This window comes from Mustela nigripes, chromosome 5 (genome assembly GCF_022355385.1).
Source record: "Mustela nigripes isolate SB6536 chromosome 5, MUSNIG.SB6536, whole genome shotgun sequence".
Lineage (NCBI taxonomy): Eukaryota > Metazoa > Chordata > Mammalia > Carnivora > Mustelidae > Mustela > Mustela nigripes.
Window position 1 is genome coordinate 96,219,312 of NC_081561.1, and position 27,700 is coordinate 96,247,011.

General features: G+C 41.8%; 1 protein-coding gene across 1 annotated transcript in view; it reads left to right on the forward strand.

Annotated features, from left to right (window-relative positions):
* Window positions 1–27,700, forward strand: part of UST (uronyl 2-sulfotransferase) — a 298,377-nt gene that overhangs the window by 229,806 nt on the left and 40,871 nt on the right. The window contains exons 6-7 of the mRNA XM_059400914.1: window positions 17,288–17,385; window positions 19,376–19,533. Of these exons, the coding sequence (XP_059256897.1) occupies window positions 17,288–17,385; window positions 19,376–19,533 (256 nt within the window). The remainder of the gene's footprint in view (window positions 1–17,287; window positions 17,386–19,375; window positions 19,534–27,700) is intronic.

Genomic DNA, 27,700 nt, shown 5'->3' on the forward strand with positions numbered 1-27,700 from the left:
CAATCTCCATACCAGAGATTGCCTACATCTCTGTATTCATTATTCTTTCTGGTAGATTTCCTTATAGGGAAAAAACATGAATAGCATATACTGGACCCTTAATCAAATGGTATAATGATTTCACAGTTCTTGGTCTGAAACACACAGCAATGATAGAATATTTTTTAAAAAGGAAATCCAAAGGACTTACCAGCTTAGAAAATAAGAAGAGCTTCCCCATGCTTGGAACAATACCAGAGGAATAAGCAGTGGTGAAGCTAATCCGGCTGGGCTCTGGTCCAAAATCAGGCAGTGACAGCCAGGAATTGGGCTCCTGAAAAGCAAAGCGAACTAAATGCAGTCCCTGTCAAGATAGGACTAGAACAAAGTTCAGAGCTTCAAGCATCAGAAGCTGGGCAAAATCCCTTTCTGACCTACTGCTGAACTATGGCCTTGTTAAGAGTTTATAGACAGACAGAAGTGAGAAAACAAAGCCATAGCCTCAACAAATAAGAAATGAACCAAATTCTACTTGGTAACCAGATATGTAATATTCCCATTGTTCCCATAGGATGGGAGGTATAAGTATGATCTGGTTCTAGGATAAGTGCTCAGGGGTTCAGGTAGTAGTAACTACAAAACCACTGGGGAAAGACAAAAGTAGAGAGGGACAAAAGAAGGGAAACAGGGAGAGGAGGAAGGGAGAGGAAAGAAAGAGCAAGAAAGAGAATGAACTTCTCATTCAAAATGAGCCTGCAGGAAAACAAAAATAAAATGAAATAAAATTGATCTAAAAAATGAAAAGCAAAATAAAACAAAATGAGCCTGCAGGCCAGACATCCTGAGGACATGAAAGAAAATCTAATACCAAAAAAACAGCAAAATCTACAATTGGAACATGACTTCACTCCAGATGGCTTTAAGGAACAATCTGACAAAGACTTTAAAATAAGTATGCCTAGGGTGTTTGAAAAGATAAAGTAATGAATAACTTCCATTTTAAAAAGAGCAGGAAATTATACAACCAAAATATGAAACAAGAACATGAGGATATTAAAAAAGAGTTAGCTATAAATTTTGAAAATATGGTCATTAAAATAAAAATGTAGAAATGAAATAAACTTTAAACTGAGTAGTGTTAAAGAGAAAATTTATGAATTAAAAAGTTCACAAGAGGAATTGACCAACAATGCAAGCCAGAGAGGTATAGATAGATAGATGACAGTAGGTGGATAGATAGGTAGGTAAAAGATAGATAGGGAATGGTTAACAAATGGAAAAGAGGTTGTAATGTTCCAAGTCATTAAATAGCATTTCCAGAGAAAGAGAATGGTGACACAGTGGGTGAGAAATATTTGAAGCAACTGAAGTATAGGATATTCTAAAATTAAAGATGTGATTTTTTAGACTAAAAGTGCATCACAAGCACTGATCAGTTAAATACTTTAGAGTGAAACTAGAAGACATTAAGGATAAAGCAGAAAAGCAGATGACTAATGAAGGCACTGTAACTAAGCTGACAGCAGATTTCTCATCAGCAAAAAAAGCTACCACATGACAATAGAGTAATATCTCCAAAGTGCTGAAAGTAATTGTCAAGTAGAATTTTATACCCAGCTAAACAATTTCTCTCGATAGGTAGATACCTGATAAATAGATAAATATTAGACTAGGAAAGTACTTTACCACTTACTTCACTAAAATCATTTTTACAAGATGGATAATGAGGAAAAATAGGGAAGGTGTAGGCACAAGAAACAATAGTGAAAATTGCCACTGATTAAAAGATGTTGGTAAAATGAGTTTAATGTTAAGTGCTACAGGTTTTTTGTGTGTGTTAAAAAATGTTGACTTAGCATTGATAAGATGGGGTATGTGGTGTTTTATGGATAATTAAAAGTGCTACGAACCTTCCAGATTTGGGAGGAGTATTAAAAAAATTAAATTACATCAGACTTTACAAGCACAGGAGGTAGTAGGTCTGACATCAGTGCCCTCAGTCTGCCTAGCAACAGGTCTGGGAGTTTGGTTGGGTCCCTGAGCAGCAGCTATGGTCTCATGACTGGCTTGGGCCATGCTCACTGCTGGTGGTTAGGAGTACTGCTCAAAGGAATATCATAAACAAGGCTCATGGGGGAAAAATGACCTCAGATTTTATTAGCAAAAAAACTAGTCAAATTTGAATGTGAAAATTTTAAATGACTACTCATCTTTCTGATCATCCATATATGAATGAATTTTTAAAATCCTGCACCCCTCCTCAAAACCTCCCAAGTAACCAAAGTATTATAAGTTACATTATTGTTATTATAAAGCTGTCAGAACCATGTATTTGGGGGAGAGAATTCTTAGAATATTAAAAATGTAGAGGTAACCATGAAAATAATAGAAATGCAATCTTTAAATTCTCAGGCAATAGAGGAAAGGCAGGGGTATTATTAAAAATTTTATTTAAACCAACAAAAGACATGAAAAGAGAAAAAACAGAGGAAAAGAATAGCAAACAAAACACAAAGGAAGATGTAGACATAAATCCAAATATATCAATAATCACAGAAGAGGCAAATGATTAAGACATTAAAGACGGATTCATCAATGGAAAATAGAGAGGCTCAAAATTTTGTAATGGAGAAGGTCACCATTTAAATACTAAAAGAAAGTTTATGATGATATAAGATAATTTTTTTAAGATTTTATTTATGTATTTATTTGAGAGTGAGAAAGAGAACACACATGAGCAGGGGAGAGGGACAGAGGGAGAAGCAGACTTCCTGCTAAGCTGGGAGCCCGACACCAAGCTTGATCCCAGGACTCTGGGATCATGACCTGAACTGAAGACAGATACTTAACCAACTGAGCCACACAGGTGTCCCAACAAAGTTTAATATAAGGCAAAAGCATTAATGAAAAGAGACACCACCTACAAATAAAGGGAACCAACTACTAAGAAGAAATTCTATATAAATTATAGGAAGATAACATATTATAAACTACATATAAAGGAAGACAGACACAATTATTTGTCAGCTACTTGGGGCCAGAGTATTTAACATGATTAAAAATAGTAGATGCCTTAATTCATAATGTAATTAAAGAATCTTGGCATTAGTTTATTGATGGTTTGAGCTTGAATTGTTGAAACACAATGAACAACCAATTTTGAATGACCCCAAATTAAGAATCTCTAAAATCAAATTGCATTAGACCATACTGTGACATTATAGATCTAAACTATGTAAGAAAACTCTAATAGAAAATTTAAAATTGGAATTCCAGGTGAAGTTTATCTTGTGCTTCATTTCTAACCATATAGCATTAAAGAAAGGTCAACCTACTTCTGTGTTCCTCAGTATCCCATCAACCAATTACTGGATGACTCCATCCTCTTAATTTATGATTTCATGAAATTCATGCCCCCGATTTTCTGTCAAGATGGCACTCTCAAGTGCCCCACTTTTATAAGATTTAAGGTGTCTACTGGTTTCTTAAGTAAATCCTACTAGGGCTAACCTCTGCTTAAAGGCATTCTTTGTGCAGATATTCCAGACACTCTATGTAGAAAAAAGGAAAATGATTGTTAGCCAAAAATAACTATAATTATGAGAACTAGTGCCTGATAATGTATTCCACTTTAGTTTTGAAAATGTTTGTACAAAACTGGGTTGGGCCCAGTATTTTTACACTAGAATCTGTAGACATTTATCCACCTAATAAAATAACCACACAATCTGGCAAAATCCAGCATAGTTGGCAGCCTTTTCTGCCCTGAAGCCTGGAATGGCATTGGACCCAGCAGGTGTGGCTTTCAGAAAGTTCAGAGAGTTGCATTCAGAAAGCTTGCCCAGTACCCCACCTGAGAGCCGTGTACCCTCCTGAAGGCCTGGTTGATATCCCAGCTTTTTATAGGCTCAAAGGGCCTCTATTCATTCACAATGGATAATAAAGACTAAAATGACCAAGAAATTGACATGTTCTGCTGGAAATGCTTGATATTGACATGATAGACCAAAATTACAGTAAATTTAAAAATCTCTTATACAAAGATGCCAGGTGCTTTAAAATATATTTTTGAGATTTGGAGTATAGATACTATATAGTATTAATACTGTTTTACACAAGAAAGCCATTTTTTCCCTTGTTAACATCAGTTTGGTAGTCATCTCTTTCTCTAAAGTGTTAGGTACAGGGAAGAAAAGAATTATCAACAGCCTGGACCCTAGGAAGGAGAAGAAGAGGGAAATTGTTTCCTTTTATTTTGTTTTTCCACAAGGTGTTCCTCAGTCAAGGACCCAAGTAGTCATAACTCAGTGAGACCAGACTTCCTGGACCCTACAGTAAGTATCATTGCTTATATAGGGAAGGAGAGGAGCAGTGTGAGGAGGTGGGACATGAGACCCTAATGCCCACATTGGAGTATGATCAGTCCAATAGGCAGAACATAAAGTGACAGTAGGAAAATTAAAACAGCTGTGACATGACGGTGTGCCCCAGTAAATGGTCCAGAATCCAGGAGTACACTGTTAAAAGCTCGCACTCATTATAAAGACTTAGGACAGACCTGATACTCAGAAATAAGACTCTATTCCATAGGAAGGGCTACCTAGGGAAAGCCAAGTCAGAACACCCTGTTCTAGAATCTAGAGGAACCAAGGATACAAAGGAAGCTATGAAGACATGCTCAGACACAGGCAGCAAAAATGGCTTTGGTTACCAACAGTGGCTAATTGCCTGTCCTTGGAGACAAGGGAGGAGTACAGTGGTCAGACATGAGCCCAGCAATAGGGTTATGTTAACTGTTGCATTGTCTGAAGCCTCTGTGTGCTCCCCTAAAGCAATGATTTTCAGATTTAGAACCTTCTTTATCAAATGAAATCTGATATAAGACCCAATATATAAACCAATATATGAAACCTCTTCTGGTTTCAGTAGGGCTGGGAATCCTGGAGCCCAGCCCATCCATAGCTCCCCCACCATGTACCCTATGTGTACCTTGACTTTTCCTTTTCCTGGAACTCTTTAAATCCCTCCTTTGTAGGCCCAGGATTAGCCATAGGTGTGGAGAGGATTGAGTGACCTTGATATTAGCAGAAGGCTCCAGAAGCTGGAGAAGAATTCAGCATCTCAGGGAAATTCAGGGTGACTTCTGGTGAGCCTTCTGAGTAGATAAACACAACCTAATACAAGTGTGGTTTGTAGTGCTCTCAGCAGCCATAATCCCCATTTAAAAAAAAAAACAAAATCCCCCACTTCCCACCAAGTTGAGAGTGGCCTCTGAACTTTGTTCATTTGATAAGATAAATAAGTAAAGTCTCCAGTGATTTCTCATTCACTCCACAACCTTTCACTGAATAAAGTGGTAGATATTCAATAAATGTTGGTTCTGTCTCTTCTCCACTCCCTTCCCCTCTACTCTTCACTTTTCCTCCTCTTCCTGCTCCATCACCATTAGAACCTTAATTCTTTGGACTAAATGACCATCCTCTATTAAAATGCAAATATTTCTGGGAAGCACATTAAGCTCAATCACTTATTTATACTTCTGTGTGTATTAATTGATGAGATCATTTCCACTAGACTCTGAGCTGAGAGCCAGTTTGGATGGGTAGGAGTTAAGGGAGGAAGCCACAGAGAGCTTGAGAGCACTGGGTACCTGCGTGGAGGTGAAAGGCCCTCAAGGGAAGAGAGGAAGGAGGCTCTAAGTTTCCCACAAACAGGTTCACACCCAGTAAGGTGACGTATTGGAACAGAGGGGAGAGCAGACCTGAGGGTGACTATGATCCTCTATGGTATTTTGCTTGGCTCAGCTCCCTGTCCAAACCCAACTGTTGCCACAGACCTCAGAGGATGGCCTCAACTGGCCCACCATAGCCCATGAAATATGGGGACCCACTGAAAATAATTGGTCAGGGCCACTGGCTGCAATCCACTCATACCAAGCCTCTCTGGCACTAATCCTGTACCATAAATATTGCCATCCTGCATCTTTCCTACATTCCCTGCCTGGAGAGTCAACATCGTCTTTGTGTGGACATGGCATTGGCATTCACTGTCTACAGGCTTCTATCTGTCTCATTCCCTATGAGTATTATCCTATAGTACTCTCTGGGCGATTGTTAGGAACCTCAAGTCCCTGCAAAGAGAATGGATGAATTATTCTTCCTACCTGGAGTTTTTATTACTAAGTGATAGTTAATTTCATGCATTCAACTGGTGTTCTTTTAAAAACGTTTTGGAAAGTGGTCGAGATGGCATTCCAGATTTTGCATCTGAGATGGGAAGAGTATTCCTGGCTGTCAGAACGAGATGCCAGGCTGTCCCAGTCCTTAAGAGCAAAGGAGCCTGAAAGGCCAGAAGCCAGGGGCTCCCTCACTGCTGCTCTTCTATTATTATTTGCAATTTCCCTTTTTAAGGTGCTTAGAGAACCCAGTGCCATTTATTGAGTCTGTCTTAGATGTTGCCCTTACCTCCAAACTTCTGTTTAAATTTGCATCTTGATTTCTTTCTGAGACTACATAAACTGTCAACACAATAACGTTTCTGCTGGTTCGGGTGCCTTGCTGTGCAGTTGATGAGTTGCCTTATTTAGTGAGAGGAGACTTTTCTGTCAGTTTGCCATAGGCGAGGGAGAAAAAGAAATCTCCCAAGAAGGTAGGAATTGATGTTGCAAAAATAAAGCATGTTTAATATTTATGGGCATTTTAACATGTAAAAATGTTGCATTGATATTTGAATCAAAACATAATATCTGAAAGTCATAGGGACTTGAAAGTGGTATTTCTGAGGTATTAGATATCTGAAGTTGAGTTTTCTTTTGTTTGTATTTTATTTCAGTTTCTTCATCTGTGCATCAATAAAGATGCATGTGTTTAGGGCCAGGGAAACTAGGCTTGTTGGGTGATTTTCAGTTCCAGAAGACAGTGGATCAGAGCATTTCATTCTCTCCCAAGACCTCATTAAGATGTTGATAAGGGAATTTTAAAAGGTTGGACACACAACAGTGAGAACATAAGATCAAACAATTGAACAGATACTTAGGAGAGGAAATAGAATGTTGGTAATTGCTAAAGTGGACCAAGGAGGCCACAGCCAGGAGTGCATTCAGAGGAAAGACAGCTAAGTAAGAATCCAGTCTGCCTGTGCCTTGGGGACTTGTATGAAAATGCCAGGTACAATGGAGGATGGCTATAAGGCAAGAAGCATACAACAGGGATTGATTAGAGATCTCCATGTGGAAGAGTAATCCTCTACCCATTTAACCCTCTACCCATTCCTACCTGGGAAAGTCCAGCAGCTGTGTCCCAGGTGAAATATGTCCCCCAAAATGAGAATTCCCCAGAGAAAAGACTCCCCAGTGACCCATCTGGCAATTAAGTGATCCTCAGCAAAATGGTGAAGCCAACTGATTGATAAACCCTACAAATGTCAAGTACAGTTCTCCATAAGTTCTTATGGACTCATTATTAAGTATGCATAGACAAGCAAAACTCCATAGATGTTTTAGGAAGGCTACATCTTGAAAGAGAGGAGCTAAGATAAGCAAGCAGAAACTATAACCCTAAAGGAAATAGAAATTTCAGAAAAAAGAAGAGTTTTAAAAGAGAGTTCTACTTTGTTTCCTCAGAGAGATTCAAGAAGATATTACATCCATAAAAAAAGCAGAATGCCATAAAAAGAAAATCAGGGTGTATCAAAAAAGAATTCTTAGATATTAAAATATGATCATTGTGACAAAAAAAATCAATAGAAGGGCATGGAAGATAAAGTAAAGGAAATTTCTTTGAAGAAAAACAAAAGATAAAGAATAAGAAGAAATGAAAGAATAAGAGTCACTTATTGGATCAGTCAAGTTTCCAAATCCAACTACAAAGAAATCTAAAATTACAGAATAGAGAAAAAAAAAGCAGAGAGTATTACACATACACACACACACACACACACACACACTCACATACTACAAAATAATAAGTCAAGTCTGAAAAACATGAAGATTCAGATTAAAAGGCCCTACTACAGGTCTTGATCTCAAGGGTTGTGAGTTCAAGTCCCACATTGGGCTCCATGCTAAGAGTAGAGCCGATTTTTTAAAAAGACCCACTAAGTGTTCAGCACAGTACTAGATCCACAGTGAAATTTCAGTACACCAAGGATAAAAAGAGAGATGTTAAAGCATACGTGTTCATTCTCATGCTGTCTCTCCCCCACATCGCCACACACACACACACACACACACACACACACATACACACACACACCAGCTGCAAAGAACTGAGAGTGTTACAGATAACAAATTCCTTATCAGCAATACTGTAAGCTAGAAAACAGCAGAACAAAAAGTTATTTGAGGGGGTGCTCCAGCAAAACAAGGGAGTAAACCAAGCTATAGTAAGATATAGTAAGATATAAACAACTAAATGGTATTGTTAACCTCTGGCAAGTACAATGGAGAAGAAGAGTGGTAAAACAAGAGATAGTCACTTTTCATTATAAACTTTAAAAAAAAGATTTTATTTATTTGACAGACAGAGATCACAAGTAGGCAGAGAGGCAGGCAGAGAGAGAGGAAGGAAAGCAGGCTCCCTGCCGAGCAGAGAGCCTGATGTGGGGCTCGATCCCAGGACCCTGGGATCATGACCTGAGCCTAAGGCAGAGACTTTAACCCACTGAGCCACCCAGGTGCATTTTAAACTTTTTTATAACATTTTTTGACAGGTGCATGTATTACTTTGAAAAAACTTCTAAAAAAATTATTTTTTTCAAGTAACATATATATGCTAAATTAGATTTTAAGACTAGGAAAGAAAAAGAGGAGGAAAATACATAGCTCTCCCAGCTCAAACCCAAACTCTGTTAAAAATTTTTGGTCTACATTCTTTTAGTGTATGCTTTAAATACAGGTTGTCATGGAGTGCCTGGATGGCTCAGTCAGCTAAGCATTAAGTCATGAAATCAAGGTCATGATATTGAGTCCCATATCAGTCTCCATGCTTAACAGAGTCAGCTTTTCACCTCTCCCTCTGCCCCTCCCCATGTGCTATCTCTCTCTCAAGTAAATCAATAAACCTTAAGTGTGTGTGTGTGTATATATATATATACACACATATATATATTATTCTTTTTTTAAAGAATCAACAGAGCTGAAGTCCTATTGCATATATATTTTTATCCTGATTTTCTCACATAAACATTTTTCTAATAGTTATATATACTTTATAATTTTTAATAATTACAAGTATTTTACAATTAGATATATTAAAATTTACCTAATTTCTATATTTGGACAGTTTATAATTTTTTAATCTTTTAAACAATACCATGATAAATATTTTGCCATAAAAATAAGTGTCTTTGGGGTACCTGGGTGGCTCAGTGGGTTAAAACCTCTGCCTTCGGCTCAGGTCATGATCCCGGGTTCCTGGGATCAAGCCCCACATTGGGCTCTCTGCTCAGTGGGGAGCCTGCTTCCCCTGTCTCTCTCTGCTTGTCTCTCTGCCTACTTGTGATATCTGTCTGTCAAATAAATAAATAAAATCTTTAAAAATAAATAAATAAATAAATAAAAGTCTTTGTCAGATAGCTTGATTCCATCTGAATTTTGCTTTTTTGTTTGATCAGGCTCCCTAGATTTTTCAGTTGTTTGTGAAATCACTGTGTTTATCATCTCCATATCTCTCATAAGCACCAAAACTCCTTGATCTCAAAGACCATAGTTCCTTGTTTTAATAACACAGTGTTCAGACAGAAGAAGTGCAAAGACATTTCTGGGAAGCAGCACTTAACTGCCTGTACAGGACCCTGCAGAAAGTCATCTTGCATGCTCAATAAATTTTATTGCAATGAATTAAAAAGGGACTACTGAAATCAAATGAAAACTGATCTAGATTTATCTGGATCAACCCTCATCTTAAAACATTCCAGGATAAAACTGTGACTACCTCTCTTTCTTAATTTAATGGAAATTTGACAACCACCATCTTGGGAGTCCAAAGGAAGGACCTCAAAACACATTTTGTCTCTTATGTCTATAAGTGTTTCCGTTTCAGGAGCTCCATTGGACTAGAGCCTGCAGTGAATAAAAATGTTGGCTAAAATAAATGTTTACTCACCCACATCCTTCGTCTACCATCCTGCAATCAGATGCATAGTGACAGACTTAGAAGGGGTTGGTTTAAAGGGCCACAAAGCCACCACAACAGATGTCATAGATGTTATCCATCCAACATCACATACTGGGCTGATCAAAGGGGGAACAGAGTTCTCTGGTCCCAGAGGGCTCTGTTGAGGAGGATTCTGAAGGACACTTCCCATTGCTACCAGAAAGAGCATGTCATCAGTAATTCATGCCTGGCATGAGCAAGAAACGAGAGAACATTGGTGTCTGGCCATCTGCCACTTTCAAGCCCATTAAGCCCCACTAAAAAGTCTTACTTAACTTTTCTGGTTCTGGTTCAGATTTCTTTATAAGGCTTAAAAAGACTTGCAAGGAAGAATGTATGGTGCAATAAAACTTGGCTAAAACCGCACCTATTCCATTTCTCCAAATTGACTAAACCATCAAGTTTGAGATCTGATTACCAAGGTCCATCTACAGGGCAAGAATTCAGGTACTGCTACCATGGTGACTGATACTTGGGAATTTTTCTCTGTCCCACTTCCAACATGGCCATGTTGGATTGGGAATCACCTCCAGCACCATAAGCTGTCCTCCAGTGTGTCTTTTACTTTACCATTCAACTTTTTTCTGCTGTCTGTGTTCTTAGCATGTGAAGACTGGATCCCAGATCAATGTTCAATCCACATAGAAAAAGAGCTTTTTTATGCCAAATATCATTACCTTGTTTCATGTGCAGAGTAGAATGAGTTATCATGAGAAGTAATTGCATAATAGTGTTTTGTTTTTCCATCAGATTATCTTGTTATTTTGGCTCACCACAAATAGCATGTTTCATATTTCCTTGTTTTCCTTCCTCTGTGTTTTCTCTCTGAGTTAGCTGATGTCACTATTTTAAAACTATTGCGATCACCAGTAACCATGTTTTTAAATATAAGCTAAAGGAAAGAGAAATTGAGAAGCTGAAGATGATGGAATATTCCTAAAAATGGGGTGGCAGGAAAAATAATTTGCATACATGATTTCCAATCTGAGAAAAGGATCTGGGATGCTGGTTATTATTGTCCCCATTTTACAGATGAGTAAATTGAGCCTCTAAGAAGTATACATGGGTTAGAATCCCCAGCTACTAAATGATACAGTCTAGATTTGAACAGAGGTCTGTTTGATCCCAACCTCAGGGCTTTTCCCTCTCTACCTTTCCTGAAAGGTGAGGAGTTCAGATTGTAAATGCTGAATGAAAACCTTTTGGCAACTCACAAATTTTGGAATTTAAAAAAAACGACCACTTTTTCTATATCTTCTGATAGCAAAACTATTCTTGAAAGTTAGCTAATTTGAGAAACAGGTCCATTAACACAGTTTCATGGACAGAGATTATGTGGCCCAGCCGTGTGTTATGCAGATTGGGGAAACTGAGGCTCAAGATAGCATGATTTAGCTAAAGACACCCAGCTAATTCATCGCCAAGCCCAGACCCAAACCCAAATCTCCTTTACCTCATTTGGGGAGTGTCGCAGGTGGCTTCCCAAGATTTGTGCTGCTAAAAGCATCAAAAATTCTGTCTTCTAAACTCCAACGCCATACAGAAAAAGTTGATATTATAGGCAGGAACTACATTAAAAACACCAACAAGTCTTTTTTCAATTCAGTAGTTTTTAGACAAGGCGCTGTCTTATGTAAAAGGGTAAATAGAATATGAATAGTCTCTAAATTCACCTTTCGTGATAAGACTAACTCCACCTGGGATTTCCATCCTTCCACTCTTTCCAGAATAAGAACTAGGAGAGGAAGCATTTATCAAGTTGTCTCTCTGCACAGAAATAAGCAGGCAACTTTCCATTTCAGACAGGCCTGTCGCAGCAGCAGGCACGAGGCCTGCAGGAACCTGGCCATGGAGGGGTGAGGAGAAGCAAGCAAGGCTGAGAGTGTGGGGAGCGAGAACCCACGACTCCAGGGCAGGGTCTGATCTCTAGAACAAGCAAGGGTAGGAGGAGCAAGTGGTGACACAGGGAGAAGCCCCCACCAAGGGGTTGGGGGAAGATTACTTGGGGACAAGTGGCGCTGGGGGCAGGCGGGAATCCATTTGCAGGCATCATGACCGAGTCCTCCTTGCAACAGATCTCTGGCCACCGGCAGGGCATGCTGGGAGCAGAACCAGCTCCGAGCCCTTTTCCAACAACAGTGGGGAGGCTGTGCCCTGCTAGGCGGCACCCTGGGCCTGCCCCAGGGACCCTACCTGCCAGACATGGCTGGCAGTGAAGCCCCAGGACGGAAGAGAGCCAGGGTCGAGGCCGCCTTCATTCCCGTGACCTGAGTGACAAGGCTCGGTACACTCTCGTGTGCTTCTACTCATCCTGCCAGTAATGGCTCCAAAACATGGGCCTGCTGCTGGGACCCGGGGGAGGAGGCAGAGAGAATTTCCAGGCGAGGGAGACGGATGAGCACAAGCATAGCATCACCTAATGGTAGAGTGCTGGCAGCTCATGGAACGTGACCTCTTCTCAGAATTATCAGAGGTTTTTTGAAGGGCAGAATCCTAGCCTTAGCCGAGACAAACTAGTATATCAAACACTCTGCAAGTAAGCCCAGGGAATTCGCATTATCAACAGGTGCCCTAACTGATTACCATTCCCACTGCACTGAGAGTAAGAGTCATTCAAAGGTTTTGAACCTGGGGAGAGACATGGATGAATGTGCATTTCAGCTCAGTTACTGGGGCCATGGAGAATGTGTTCAGGAAGAAGGCTGGGAAGGAAGAGAGATACTAACCAGTCCTAGAGGCGCTGCACAGGGGCTGGGGTGTGGAGCAGGTCAGAGAAGACAGATGAGGAAACCGGAGCAGAGCCCGGCGATTGAGTGGACGTGGAGTCAGGTGAGAGAGGGGTCAAGAGTGACTCTGGGGTCTGGATGTCGTGAGTGAGCCCACGGGGCCCCTTCGCATTCAGAAGGTGAAAATCATTCATCACAGTCCATCCTGTGAAACGTTCAGGAATAAATCAATAAAAGATGATTTCCCTGTAAGATCAAAGTGGAAAATGAACCCCCCCAACACACACACATACACAAAAAACCCTGCAGTGTCTAAAGTATGCTTTTTCAAATAGTACAGTTTTGAATAAATTTCAATAAAATTGATCTAGTTTTTTTGGTACGTTTGACAATTAAAAGGATTCCCTTAGTTATCTGGGATGCTCATTTATAAAGAATGCCTCATTTCCCTATTAACATGAGACTGTGACCATCCTAGAACAAAGCTTTTAATCTTTCATTAGGATTAAAGTTATTTAAAGCAAACTTATCTTGGAAGCACTGCGTGGAAAGAAAAAATGAGGTTGCATAATCATTTAAATATATATATATATATATATATATATATATATATATACACTAATATCTGTACTAAGAGAACTCCAGTGTAAAAGGTGACAGCAACCATCGGTGCAAGGAGAACCCGAGTGGTCCTAGGGAATCAGTGACACCTGTCAGAGCGGGACACTCTGAGCAGGTATGTTGACACTTGTCCCACTAAAGGCCACTCATTGAAGGGTCCAGGAACAAGAGTGGGCAGTGTGAGTGGCCAGAACCTCATCCTTGAGCTGCTGGGAAGTGTCACTGATCACTGTGGCAAAGCATCAGGCAGCTCCAGGCACGGGTCTCCAAGGCTCACTTTCTGCTTCCTTTTGACCTTACGCCTGAGTCATTTTTTTTTTTTCTGAGTCATCTTTTATTTATGTCCTCCCTTAGCATTTCCATAGGATGGTTGTTGTCAACACCATTCATCAACCCCTAGCAGGCTCAGTTGGAACTCTGAGATCCTCCAGGACGTGCGGTGATCGAAGAAAAGAAAAATTGCTAATGGCACTTCTTAAACTAGGAATTTATGTCTTCCCATAAAGTGACCTTGTAGGGCTCTTTGTGTATTCCAGTAGGGAAATGACCCTCCAGGTTCCCTGCACCTCCTCAGTCCACCCGCCACCAGCCAACTGATGTCTTCTCCCCATTCCTGCAAGCTCCAGGCCAAGATCACTGTGTGTCTTGAATTTATCCTTCTGCTGTTCGTTCATTTCCTCGCTGGATATGTACCGCACCCCTGCTTTTGCCAGGCAGGGCGCTAAGTTTAGCTGGAGATACTGTGGACCGTCTGCGCTCTTACGGACCTCCCACCTGAACAAATAATGACACGGTTGTGATGCAGGGGAAACTGAGCTCTGCAGAAACACTGGGTCTCTGGGTGGCTCTGTTGCCCACCCAGCTCTCGTTAAGGCAGGTCTCTGGGGTGGGATGGTGGAGGGGGGAGCAGGGACTGTGTACTGGACACATCTCTCGACACCCCCTAACTCCTCCCAATTTACTCAAGCCCTTTGGTGTGAAATCTCCACCTCAGTAGAGAGGTCTGTGCCTCTGATCACCTCCCTCCCCACCCCACCCCCTCACTGTCTTGAGATCCCTGTGCTCTGCTGCTCACCCAGCTCCTGGCGCCCTCCCTCAGATGGGGACCCTCTGGTGTCACTAAGGCTTAGGTCCCTGCGGTACCATCTGCCAGAGATCACGAGGACTGTGAGGGAGAAAAGGGAAGTCAGAGGGTTCTTCGGCAAAGCCCAGTCATCCACCCACACAAGCCTCAATTTATTCGACGACATGCGAATCTCCTTTTCTCTGAAGACAAAAGTAAAATACACACATTATAAGAAAAGTGACATTTATGTAATTTTTACTTAAGCTACTTTACATAAAACAACATTTATAATAAAATTGACATTTCAGAAATGAATCAAGTTGAAGTTCAATGGATTCCCACTTTTTACATCTACTGCCGGAAATAACTTTTAACAGTTTGGTATTTATCCTCCTAGATAGGTTTCTGTTAATACAAACATATGCATATTATCTTCATACTGTCCTACATCTTCATATCTCTGTGATCAGTTGTTTTCACCTGAACATTCATGGTGGACACTTTCAGGACAATATGTGTCAATCCTCATTCCCCTTCCCAAGTGTCCAGTATTTGACGGTAGGAATCTACCATAACTTCTCATTGACTCAGTTCTCCATTAATGAACATTTAAGTTCTGTCATATTTTGCGATAATAATCTCGTAGTAATGATATGCCTCTAGAGATGGTCCTCAACTTGAGATGGGTCAACAACGATCTTTTTACTTTAAGGTGATGTAAAAGCGATGTACGCTCAGTAGAAACTGTACTTGGAATTTTGAATTTGGCTCTCTTCCCCGGCGAGCGATAGGCAGGAGGCGGCTCTTCATGATGCCGGGCAGGGGTGGGGAGCCGCAGCTCCCCGTCCACTATGCCGTTGGGAAGGTCAAGAGCATGTAGACCTCCAACCATGCTGCACACATGCAACCATTCTTTCTCACTTCAAGTACAGTCCTCGATAAATTACGTGAGATCCTTAACACTTGACTATAACATAAGCTTTGTATGAAATGGTTTTTCCCAGGCTGATGTCCGCATCCTGAGCACATTGAAAGTAGGCTAAGCTAACCTGCGATGTTCCGTAGGTTATTTATTCAATGATTTTTAGCTCAACATATTTTCAACTTTCAAAGGGTTTGTTGGGAGGTAACTTATCATAAGCTGAGGAAGGTCTGTATACTCTCCTATGTCAAATTCTTCTTAGAAAGGTATTTTGGGTCTAGTATCACTCATTTTTTACTGGATTTTCATACACAATAAAGTGTTCTTCCTCACCCCTTGCTCAACCGGTCGCTGGATGGACTGATGGATTCATTTGCTCCTAGTGTATTCCTCCCCGGGAGCTGTGTATCCCTGCTTCCCACAGGAAACCCCAGCACTTAGCTAGAGTGTTTGTTGCTAAATCTGTTGATCCCAGTTGAATTTGTTATTATAATTGTGTAATTTATTTAATTGGTATATAAACCAAAGAACTATGAGAGGGAAAGGAACAGTTGTTTAACAAAACAAAAACAAAAACAAAAACAAAAACACATTTTTCTGATTTCCAACTTGAACTAAAAGAATTTTTAATAACAACCTACCCCGATCATATCAGACACAGGGTATCAGCTGACTCATACCCACATGGTCAACCATGTGACCATGATCTTGAGTTATGTCCTCTCTTGACCTGCCTTGCCAGTATTGTCTCCAGAAAAAAACATCCCATAGCTGCTTGGTTTATTTGTAAATTGGGTTATCATTACCCCTTAGAAAGACTTAAGACCCAAGCGTGCCTTTTCTATTTTAGTATATGTGCTGCCGAAGCGAGCACCAAGCGTGCCTTTTCTAAGGATCCAATACAACCCACCTCATAAAAGTTCCTGTTTAGGGGTGCCTGGGTGGCTCAGGTCATGATCCCAGGGTGCTGGGATCGAGCCCCACATCGGGCTCTCTGCTCAGCAGGGAGCCTGCTTCCTCCTCTTTCTCTGCCTGCCTCTCTGCCTCCTTGTGATCTCTCTGTCCAATAAATAAATAAAATCTTTAAAAGAAAAAAAAAAGTTCCTGTTTAGTGGTTCTGTTCACCTGCCAAACCCTTGTAAGCTCTTGTAATGTTAACAGAGACACAATCTTCAACCTCACAGAGGAGAAATAGAAAATCCAACAATCACAAGTGTTGCCTTTGAAAGTGAGGGAGTTGTATAGAACAGAGATCCCATCACATTCTAACCTAATAGGACATTAGAAATCATTTTACATCTCCAAAATTGACAAAATCCTTTATGCGAGTGCTGTAGGTACTTACTATTATTATTTGTTGGATGTATGGATACACAGGGAAACATATTTCTATAGGGTTGGCTGTACAGCGATCTCTGATTAAGTCAGAATGAACTAAGAATTAAGCCACGTGGCATTCACTCAACAAATATTTTTTAAGTGCTGACTGTCTCCCAGTGGGCTGGTGACTTCTGGGTACAGTGGGTAGTGGGTATCCTGGGGAGAAGTGCTGTCAAGATGCTTGTCATCTAGCTAAAGGCTTCGGGTCCCTGGGAAATGCACAAATGCAATATACTCAATAGAGCAAGCACTCCTGGAAATGCTCAGCCCACGTGTACACCTGGCCAGTAGAACAGGAGGCAAAAAGGCAAAAGGAAAGTTTTCCCACCAGATCTGTGAATTCTCCTAAGGCTTACCCATTAATCAAAGTATCCATCTCACTTACCCTGTATGGCACTTGACCAAGCCCGACCTCTCACGGCTGTGTTTTCTCTCCTAGGATATCAATGAGTGCATTCTTGAGAACTATCCTGAGTGTTCCAACCCCAGATTATTTTACATCATTCCATATTTTTGTGGACAGCATCCCAGATGCAGGTAAAGACTTAACATACCGCAGACTCAGGGCATGCTAGGGTGGGGAACGAAGGCAGGAAAGCCACCAGCTGGCACCGTGTTGGAGTCTCTTGCACACCTAGTGTCTTGGCCTTCTGGAATTCAGTTCGCATTTACTGTTAATCTTTAAAGATTGCATTTGAGACTCTGAATGTCCTCTAAATGATGAAATTAACAGATCAAGGTCTGACAGAGGCCTTAGGACCACCCCATAAAGATGTGTAATGAAATCCTAGCTGTCACTGCTCAGCCCATGAGATAGTAAAGATCAGGGATGAGCACCCAGCCTGGCCCTCCGCAGTGTCTTCACTCCATCACCAACTGCCTTTGCCCACGTGCCCTGTCTAAGTGGATCTGATACTTGGGGTGCTCACTGCCAAAAGTCAGTAGTGTTTCTCTCAGAAGACATACTTAATAGGAAAAGGACTTTCTGGTGATTGCCCCTCAGACTTACTTGGATGCAAGACGTTCTGTAGAATATGACTGACTCAGAGAGTAAGGCCCTCAGAGTGTGGTCTTCCCACCTCCTACATCAGCATCCCCGGGGGCCCTTGCCAGGCTCCCCTACCTCACCTTGGTTTCTGAGGTGGGGCACAGATGACTCTGGAGAGTCTGGTTGAGCTATGGTTTAAATCCACTGTACCAGACAAACAGGTCACCTGAGAACAAATGGCAGTAATGCACATGAACGTTATCTTCATGTGGGGGAAAATAAACCCTCTGCTGGAAGTGACATTTTGCCCCTGAAAGGAACATTGATGAGAAGGTCAGTGTGTTCCTGAAAAGACCAAGAGAAGAAACCATTTCTGAAGGGCAGCTCACCCCTTGTCCTTTCTGCTCAGACTCCGATCACTGCTTAATTACCATGGGCGTTGTTGTTACTGAGTTTGTTACTGAGTTTGCTGAGTTTACTGTAACACTGGACTTGGTTTACTGCCCGGATTCTGGAACTCAAAGTGTTGGTTTTCTGCTTTCTCATGAACTTTATGAGTTCAGGAGGCCTCCCTGCTCCAACCCTCACCCCTGTATAAATGCCTCCTGGTTCACGGTCAGTGCTTCAGACACTGGGAAGATCTGGGACCAGATGACTCACTTTCTGTCACAGTGAAGATATTTATTCTGAGAAACATGATTCTAGCTCCCTCAAGTATTTTCTTAAATTATAGATTTCCTAATCTTAGTATACAAGATGCCATATCGTGGTGCACACATGATGATTTTCAAAACTCTTTCAAAACAGCCCCTTGTTCCACCTTGACCATTACTCGAGTTGGGTGGGTAGATGCTGTTACTACAGTTTTTCAGCAGAGAACCCTGGCTTGCCCCAAATTGCCCAAAATTCCCCTGGTTGCCGGGTAGTCCTGGAGCCCAGCTCCTGTGACTCCTGTCCTTTCCCACTCACATAAATGCTATTAGTTTGGAGCTCTGCCTTGCAAATGAGATTAGGCTGTTTTCCTTCAGTAATTAAAAAAAGAAAAAAAATTTTTTTTTTTGGTCTTTAAACTCTTTAAAAAATAAAAAGATTAAAAAAAAATATGATGATGAGCAGACATGACCTGAAACCTGTTTTGATTTCGATAGAAATAGCACATCAGTAAGTTTCATGATTTCAAAACCTCTCACTTTAGTGGTGTGCTTCTTCTATTAAAAAGCCATTCTAATCACCCCTTGGTTAGCGTTTATAGGACCCAACTGCCTATGTCTGTATCCTCTTTCTAACAAATACTTTGGCCGGGCCCCCTGGGGCCCTGGGCGAGGCAGTGCTGACCAGTGAGCATGGCAGAGGTTAGAAGGTGGGCGAGGCTAGTGGGAGAGGGAAGGCCCCTGGAGGTGGCCCATCAGGACTGGTCCTCGAAGGAAAAGGACTCAGCCACACGGCGGTGGTGGGTAGAAGAGGTACATCTTCAGCCTGTTGTTGCTATATTTTGAAACAGAATCTCTAATTGAAAAATCATTTTTTATATCCATCAAGGGAGCCTGGCGAGTGGGCCCTTCAAAGAGCAAAACTGAACGTGAATGAAAACTTCCTGCTTGTGGGAATTCTCGAAGAGCTGGAAGATGTGCTGCTTTTACTGGAAAGATTTTTACCTCATTACTTCAAGGGTGTGCTCAGTATCTACAAAGACCCAGGTAACAAACTCCCTTTGTAGCAGGCTCTTTGGCGTTTTGAGGGTTACTCCCCTTGAACGGGACTTGGGCCATTAAAGGAGTGAAATCTGTTTGGGAAGAGAGGTTGCCCTTGCCTTGCAAAGGAAGGGTAGACTCATGAGCGATAGATGCCAAAACCTGGAGCTTCACATCCCAGCCTAAACTTGCCCTGTGTGAGAGGCCTGATGGTTCCACTTCTCCCTTTGGAAAGTGCAACTGGCGACATCTGTGTTGATCTTGTCTTGAGCATGGGGCCGGAATGCACATGAATGGACGTGTGCGTGCTGGAGTCCACTGATGGAACCGGGAATGTGAAGGAACCACCACTTAACTATCGTTTCTGGGCCCTACTTCCACTTGACCAAAGACTCCGGCATATAAAATTCTGGCAATTAGATAGAGGGGCAAATTGAAAATGCAATTGTGATTTCACCTAACAAATGGAGTGGTTTCCAAACAGAAGCAAGAAAAGGAATGCATAGGATCCCTAAATATAATTACTTTCAGAAATCCATCATTTCTTTTTCTCATTATTGCTTTATACTGAAAGGCAAACGGCATTATTTCTTACCTCTTCTCCTTAATCTACCACAGCCTACGCAAGGCTTGCCTGCTTATTCTCTGGTCTGTTTGCAGTTCTGTCTTGTCCTCAACTGGGAGGCAGCCCTGTACTTTGTAGACCTGAGGAACCGTGGAAATGTCCCCCGAATGCTGCCTCCCGGTCCTCCGGGCTGGGACCTCACGCCACACTTGTGTCATGGGCACGTACCGATGTCCCTGTGAACTGAGCTTGGCCCGGAGCAGCTCCGGATCCTGTTACATAAGGCGGCCAGGCCCCCACCAAGGGTTTGCAAGAGAAACATGGCTGGTGGGTGGGTGCTGCCCCAGTCTTGCAGCTCTCTCATTCAGAGATAAATTCTGACATGCCTGCATGTGGGAACATTGACTGTGAACCTTCACATGTGTTCTGCAGGTGTATCTCCACAACAGGAAAGGGGGTATGAATCACTAAAAGCGGAATAAACCATAGTCACTTTTTTACACCAGGCCTTTCTGTGCCCCTTCAACAATGGGCAATTTAAAGGATTTTTGTGACCTGTTTTTAGCTCCGGAAGAAACATAAACTTGAGTCCCAAGTGCAAGGTGGGGGTCTTCCTCGAACTTCGACATTTTTGAAGAAAAGGTTGAGATCATTCATCGTTATTTCCACTGTTTGGCTTTATCTTGTTGTAGAGCATACATGTGTTCACATGTGTGTGTGCATGTGTGTGTGATAGGCAGTATGAGAAGAAAGTGAGCCAAGTCCTGGAGACACATAGTTGTCAAAAAAATGAACGTCCTCTTGTCCTCACATTCGGGAAGTATTTTGGTGAGTTGATATCACACCCATCATCTGTCCTCAGACCAGGAACTGCTGTCACTCGTGGGGTCACATCCTAGCCTGTGGAAAGTCGGCCTCTGGGGCGTGAGCCCGAGAACTCAGATGGGGGTAGTTTTATCTTTGTTTTCCTTAAATACAAATAAATCAGAAATCAAAACCTTAGCCCGAGGAACTCACTTACCTGCTGTTGTCATTTTGACTTCTCAGCTGTTTTCTCCATTTAGATACGTGACTCTCAGAAATGGGGCCTTGGTCCCAGGGTCTATAAGCATGTTAACTAAAGTAGAACGTATTTCTAAAAACTGAGTTACTATTAGCTCTTTTGATGTTAGCCGCCATCTTTCCACCTATAATTTAAAGATTTTTGTCCTTCTGAGGCATAGCGGTCTGTTAAGTCCTCTGAGCCTTGCTGTCTTGGAAAACGAGGGTAAGGGTTGTCTTGCTCTCCTGTGCGGGGGGGTGAAAGGTTTCCACACGGCCAGACTGGACACATGACCAGTTCACACAGTCCAGTGGTATCCGTGGTTCAAATAGTGAAATATGCCTACACTGCCCACCGCGCCCTCCCTCCACATACACCCACCCCCCTCGGCTGCCCCTTACCACCACCCCCACCCGACAGTGAAGTCACGGGCACGGAGGGAGTCTCCAGAACTCTAGGCCAGAGTTCTTTGTGGTCTCCTGGGCATCTTCTGGAGAGACTGTTCTGCTGTGATATTGACGGCCAGGCAGTCCCACAGTTGCTCTGTCTCAAGGAACGTCAGTCTAAATTCTGGAAGCCAAAGCCACTGTCCTCTTTTCACATGGCTAGCACGTTGGGGTCAGCCAGCTAAAAGGAAGAGTGGCAGCAAGTCCCTTGAGAGATTTCATACCAGAGCCACCCCGTCAGCCAGTTTAGTCAAAATTCTCAGATTATGGCCCACCAAAATCATGGCTGTGGCCCTTGATTGAAGAATTTTGTCACTGAATAGCTTAAGAGAACAGAGGGAAGAAAAACTGAAAATCTTAGACACAAAAGGATCTAGTGATTCTGAAATCACTGTAGATTAACCAACCATAGAGCTGGACTGAAATGCAGACCCTTGGGACGCCTGGGTGGCTCAGTTGGTTAAGCAGCTGCCTTCGGCTCAGGTCATGCATGATCCCAGCGTCCTGGGATCGAGTCCCACATCGGGCTCCTTGCTCGGCAGGGAGCTTGCTTCTCCCTCTGCCTGTGCCTGCCATTCTGTCTGCCTGTGCTTGCTCTCTCTCCCTCTCTCTCTCTGACAAATAAGTAAATAAAATCTTTAAAAACAAAAGAAAGAAAGAAATGCAGACCCTTTCCCAGACCATTTTTTGGTGCTTGTCCCGTTACTTGAAAAAATGTAAATGTGCCGATTTTTAGTAATCCCCCATCCAGCAATACAAAACGTGTTTAGACCCGTCTCATCACTGAAGAGAACACACGAGCTGCAGTGACTGTTTGGGGAACTAGTAAAAATAGTCATGTCTGGTAGTCAGATGGGTTGTCGCTTATTCTGGATTGTTACGATATTCTGTAATTCCTTCCAGACGGTCCCGCTTGTTTCAATAACCCACCGTATAAGGAAGTCAATAACTTCCCTACATAATAATTTGACTCTTTGCCCTACCTTCTTCGTTGCCATTGCTGACAAGTAGATTTGTCCCCTACCAAGAATATTTGAGAAGCTTCATTGTTAGGAATTTTTAAAATATATTTTTATTAATATTTGCATGCTATGGAGACTCATTTAGCATATCTCAGAAGAAATTTGTACTAGCAAGTACTCAAGAGGATAATAAAAAAAAAAAAATGAGTTTTAGCCTGTGACTAACCCAAGAGAACATGCTCAGATGGTTCTCACCAGCCCAGGGGTAGTTGCTGATGTGGAGGCAAGTACCCTGGAGAGAGCACCCAGTAAACACCACCCAGCCTTCTTTTGTGTTTGAATTAGGGAGAACCAAGCCCCAGACTGGTGTACCTGGTAAGAGCAGCCGACCTTGCTTGTTCAGCCTACACAGTCTGATCTGTTGATTAATTAATCTTGATTATATTTCTCATTACTTACCTTTTAAAATGAGAAACTGGAACTGGCCCAGAGAAGTGGAGAGGCTGATCCAGAGTCACCCACCAAAATGTGGAAAGTAAGGGACTGAACTCACCTGTTCCTGAACCATGAGTATTGTGTTCGTGAATGCCTTTCCTCCTTCGGAGCTCTTAAAAACTGACACGTGAGCCACCAGCATTTTTCTTAGTCATAATTTCTGTAGGAACTAAAATCCCAGTGGTGTTAGAAACCAAAATAAATAAGCGAATTCATTAAAGACAGAACATGTGGGTATCTGTGATAGGAACTGTCCTTAAATGAACGTCCCTTGCCTTGGCAAATTACCGAGCTGATATGGTTCAATAGCGCCACCTAGCAGCCAGACGCTGGAACTGTATGATCTAACGTTAACCCCCATTACCTTTCTCCTGCTTGGATGGAGACTTCAAAGCTTATGTGTCCAGTTCTTTCCCCTTGTATTTTAAATACTTTCCATTACTAGCATTACATTAGTATTCATTTTCAACTTTTTTTTTCCATTACAGATGTAAACCCTGGCACCACAATAGGGAATTTACTAGACTTTTGTGGGCTGCCTTGAGATTCTCGCCACTAACAATTACAAAGGAAAAATGTGTAATACCAAACAAATGACTTACATACTAAATCTGCAGAGTTCATTCATAAACTGGATGCCTATTTTTTTAAGTTTTTATTTAAATATTTTTATAACAAATGATAGAGTACAAATGTAAGTATCATTTTCTTACTAAGCATGAATGCTATTTAGACCTCTCAGTAGGAGTACAGTAATATACTCTGAGTCCATATGCATTGCAGTATTTAAATCTGAGGACATTTACATAGAAAATAATAGCGAATGTGTAGAGGAGAAAATTTAATATGGTATGCTACAGGAAAAATTCAAGTATTCATTCATCTCCCAATAAAAGTACCAGATTGAGTTAAAATAAATACTAAGTGAGAAATGCTTGGCCTATGTATCATAAAGAACAGCAATTCTTTTAGGAAAGAACACTGAGTTGAGAGTTAAAGGAGCCTCTTTCTGCCATGGTCTGCCCTTGTGACTCAGGGTAAATGCATATTTGGTGGCTGATCTCTAAAGACTGCATTATTATGATACTAAAGCATCAAACAGAATATTTTAAGGCTTCATGTTCTACCTTTTGTTGGTTAGCACAATCATAGGGTACTCCCCCCACCCCTAAAAAACAGCAGTCCTTGCACAGCCTCCATTGCCTTGATAATTTCCCAGTTTACTTATGGTAGCGATTGCCACCTAGAGGGCATGACAGCATCCTACATGGAGGGTTGCTGGTTCCAAATCCTGTCTTGCCTATAGCTAGCAATACTGAAGTGACCAACTCAAACTCTCTGTCACGGTGTTCATCCCTTTCTATCCGTACCATATGCATTTCTGTCGAGAAGACGGGATATCATAATGATTAGAGCACAGAATCTGGAGTAGACAGCCTGGGTGCCAGGTATAATCCTTCTAAGCCTCGTTCTCCCCATCTGCATAAAAAGCATAAACAATACAATCTACTTCTCAGGGTTGTCAAGAGACACAGCTGATCAAATCCGTATAAAGCCCTAAGCCTAGAGCTTCACATATGATAAGAGTTCAATAATTAGCTATTAGCTTGGCAAGCACATCACATGAGAAAGATGGAGCCTGCGTCTGTGAGAAACAGGACATCAGGCTGTCTTTGTAATTTCTACACTTTAAAAGGGAAAGAGAGAATATTGGATGAGCCTTGAGTAATTTTGACAGTTACAGCTGACCTATAAAATGGTTGTCTTTAGTCAGAAATAGTTTTTCTGACTTAGGAGGAGGGGACCAATTATATTCTGGCTAATACCCTATTCCTGGAACAATTAGAGGGAATAAATGTATTGGAAATATTACTACAGTGACACCTTCAGAAGCTGAAAACACACAACACCCAAGTCATTGAGGACTTTTTTTTTTAAATTATCCATTTTTATGCCTGAACTCCTGCCTGAATTATCATGGAATTCAGATTTCAACTTTAAATGAAAGCATCTGTTGAGATATGATTGGGGCAATTCCCATTAACTTTTGCTGAATGTTGAATTTTTCAGACATTTTTTCATATATCATGAAAATATATCATCATATGTGATATATGATGATATTTAGTAGATATAGGATGAGTGTCTAGAGATTTAATAGACTTTATTCTAACTAAGTCTAAGATTCAGTTCTTGAAAAACCTTTAGTTCCTTTCCTAGATGGAAAATTCACTTCGGAATGCTCTTTATGAACTTTGTCCAGGAGGTGGCAGTGTCTCCACTTTCTCTAAGACTTGCCTGCAGTTTCCTGATAGTTTGCCTCTGCAGACAGGAGTTTACATAATGCCTGAACAGATGAACAGAGATGTATAATTATGCCCAATTTGGGGACTAGAAACAGGATCCCAAATATCAAAAGGATTCCAAGTACAATTGACTTCAGTAGTCCAAACTACATTACAGGAGAGCCATTGAGGTGGGGGTAGGAGGGAGTGTTACAATCAAATACGTTTATGTGGGTTAAAATATATATATATACTGTAAACTCTGGTTTTGTAAAAATAATCCATCATTCTGCAATGTCTGGATTAAACAGATGCTGTCTTTCATCCTTAATTCCCACTGTTATTTCCCACTTCCTGTTGCTTTTGTGCTACAGCAAAATTCAAAAACATTCTGGAACCTCATAGAGATTCAAGTTATGGCTAGGAGGAATTCGGACTATCCATTTACAGAGACCAATGAAGTTGTTTAAAGAACTCAACTGTGGTTTATAAAAATAGGACTCCACTTGCTATTGGTTCATCCGCCGTCGGTATTCTCCATGAAGATTTGTTTGTTCACCAGCCATGTCCTGGGTTCAGATACTAATCATGTTAGCACTAGATTGTGTGTGTGTGTGTGTGTGTGTGTGTGTGTGTGTGTGTGTGCATTTGAGTTCAGATAGCTAGACTCCTTATTATAGCTCAGTCATCTCAGAGTGAATAGCCTTGGGTCAGAAAAGCAGTAACTGTTCCTAAAGAATCCTAAGTTGCATAGCAATTTATAGTTTCTAAAGCATTTCCATAAGACAGCTAGTGGATTCTTCACGAATCCTCTGAAGTTGAGGAAGAAAAGTCTTTGTCTCATTTTCGAAATCAAGGAAGCTGAGATTCAGGGAAATTGAGCCACCACCCTACAGTGACCTAAATCCTAAGTGACCACAGACATTCGACCTTCTGTCCCTGGAACCACCACTGACACCAGAAACCTGTGACTTCCTGAAGATTTCTCGTATTTAATCACTAGCTCAGAAGTTAGCGGGTATTAGGTATTGCAGTTGAAGGTAAGAGCTTAAGAAGTATGTATACATCTGACCCATTTCAACTATAATTGCTCATTTTATTGGAAATAATGACCTTGAATTCTGTAATTTTTTTTAAGATTTTATTTATTATTTGACAGAGGGGGAGAAAGATCACAAGTAGGCAGAGAGGCAGCCAGAGAGAGGGAGAAGCAGGCTCCCTGCTGAGCCTGAGATCATGACCTGAGGCTTAACCCACTGAGCCACCCAGGCGCCCGAATTCCGTATTTTTAAATGTTTTTCTCACTTGCTAATTAATTTGCTCGTGTCTGGGTACCATCCCTCCTCTACGAGAAAGCAATTTTATTTTTTAAATTGAATTTATTTATTCAATTTTATTATTTTAGAATAACAGGGAAATAGGACTTAAGTCACCTGGCTTATCTAGTATAACTTTCCAAAAATATTTCTCTCCTGTGAAAAGTAGCATTTAAATAGCAGTTATAAACTGAAAATACCAGAAGACTTCAACAAACATATTCAGCAAATGTTGGAGTGTCTGCAGTACGCCAGTCACGGGGGAGGGTGCTGTAAAGATGAAGAAAGCCTGAGAGCCATCCCAGGCTGGGGAGCAGTTCCTAGTAAAGATATTCGTGCCAGGCCTGGAAGGGTACACAGGCTTTCATCAGACAGACATGGAGGGAGGTGTCCTAGGCAGGAAAGTGAAATGAGTGTAGGCACCGAGGGGTGAAGGCCCAGAAGCACCTGGAATGTGGGAGACACAGGGGCGGTCTAGCCCGCATTGGCCTTTGCCTGCTGACCCTGCCTCTTGGAGTTGGGGGCCCCTCCATTCCTTATAGCTCAGTCACCCTGCTGCTGCTGAGACAGTCCTGCCCAAGGCAGGAAGAGTATCAGCAGCCTCCACGCTCCGTGTGGTACAACCTGGAACTGAGTCACTCACCAATCTCAGAACCCGTGGCCAAGCCACAGTTGCCAGAGGGCCATGTGTCAACCTCCCGCTCCCACCCCCAGTTTTCCTGCCCTCTGCCAAAACCTGACCACCACCCAAGAATCCCTCACTTCTTAGCAGTGCATTAGGAGACTGCCAGGTCCCCAGGTTCCTAGCACTAGGGTTCTTCTTCACTGTCTCCCCACCCCCCAACCTAAGACGCAGCCTAGGGGGACAGCCATTGACTGCATGCCTGGTGCTGTCCCAGGGTCTCCCACCACACATCTGCAGACACCAACCACTGCCCTGCCTGATCTCCCAGATTCAGCCCTTTGCCCACCGGCACGGGCTCCTCGTCTGTTCCCAGTTACTCCCTGACTGGGTGTGAGTTGGCTGTGGTCCTAGCACCACCTCTTGTCTTCATGGCCTTC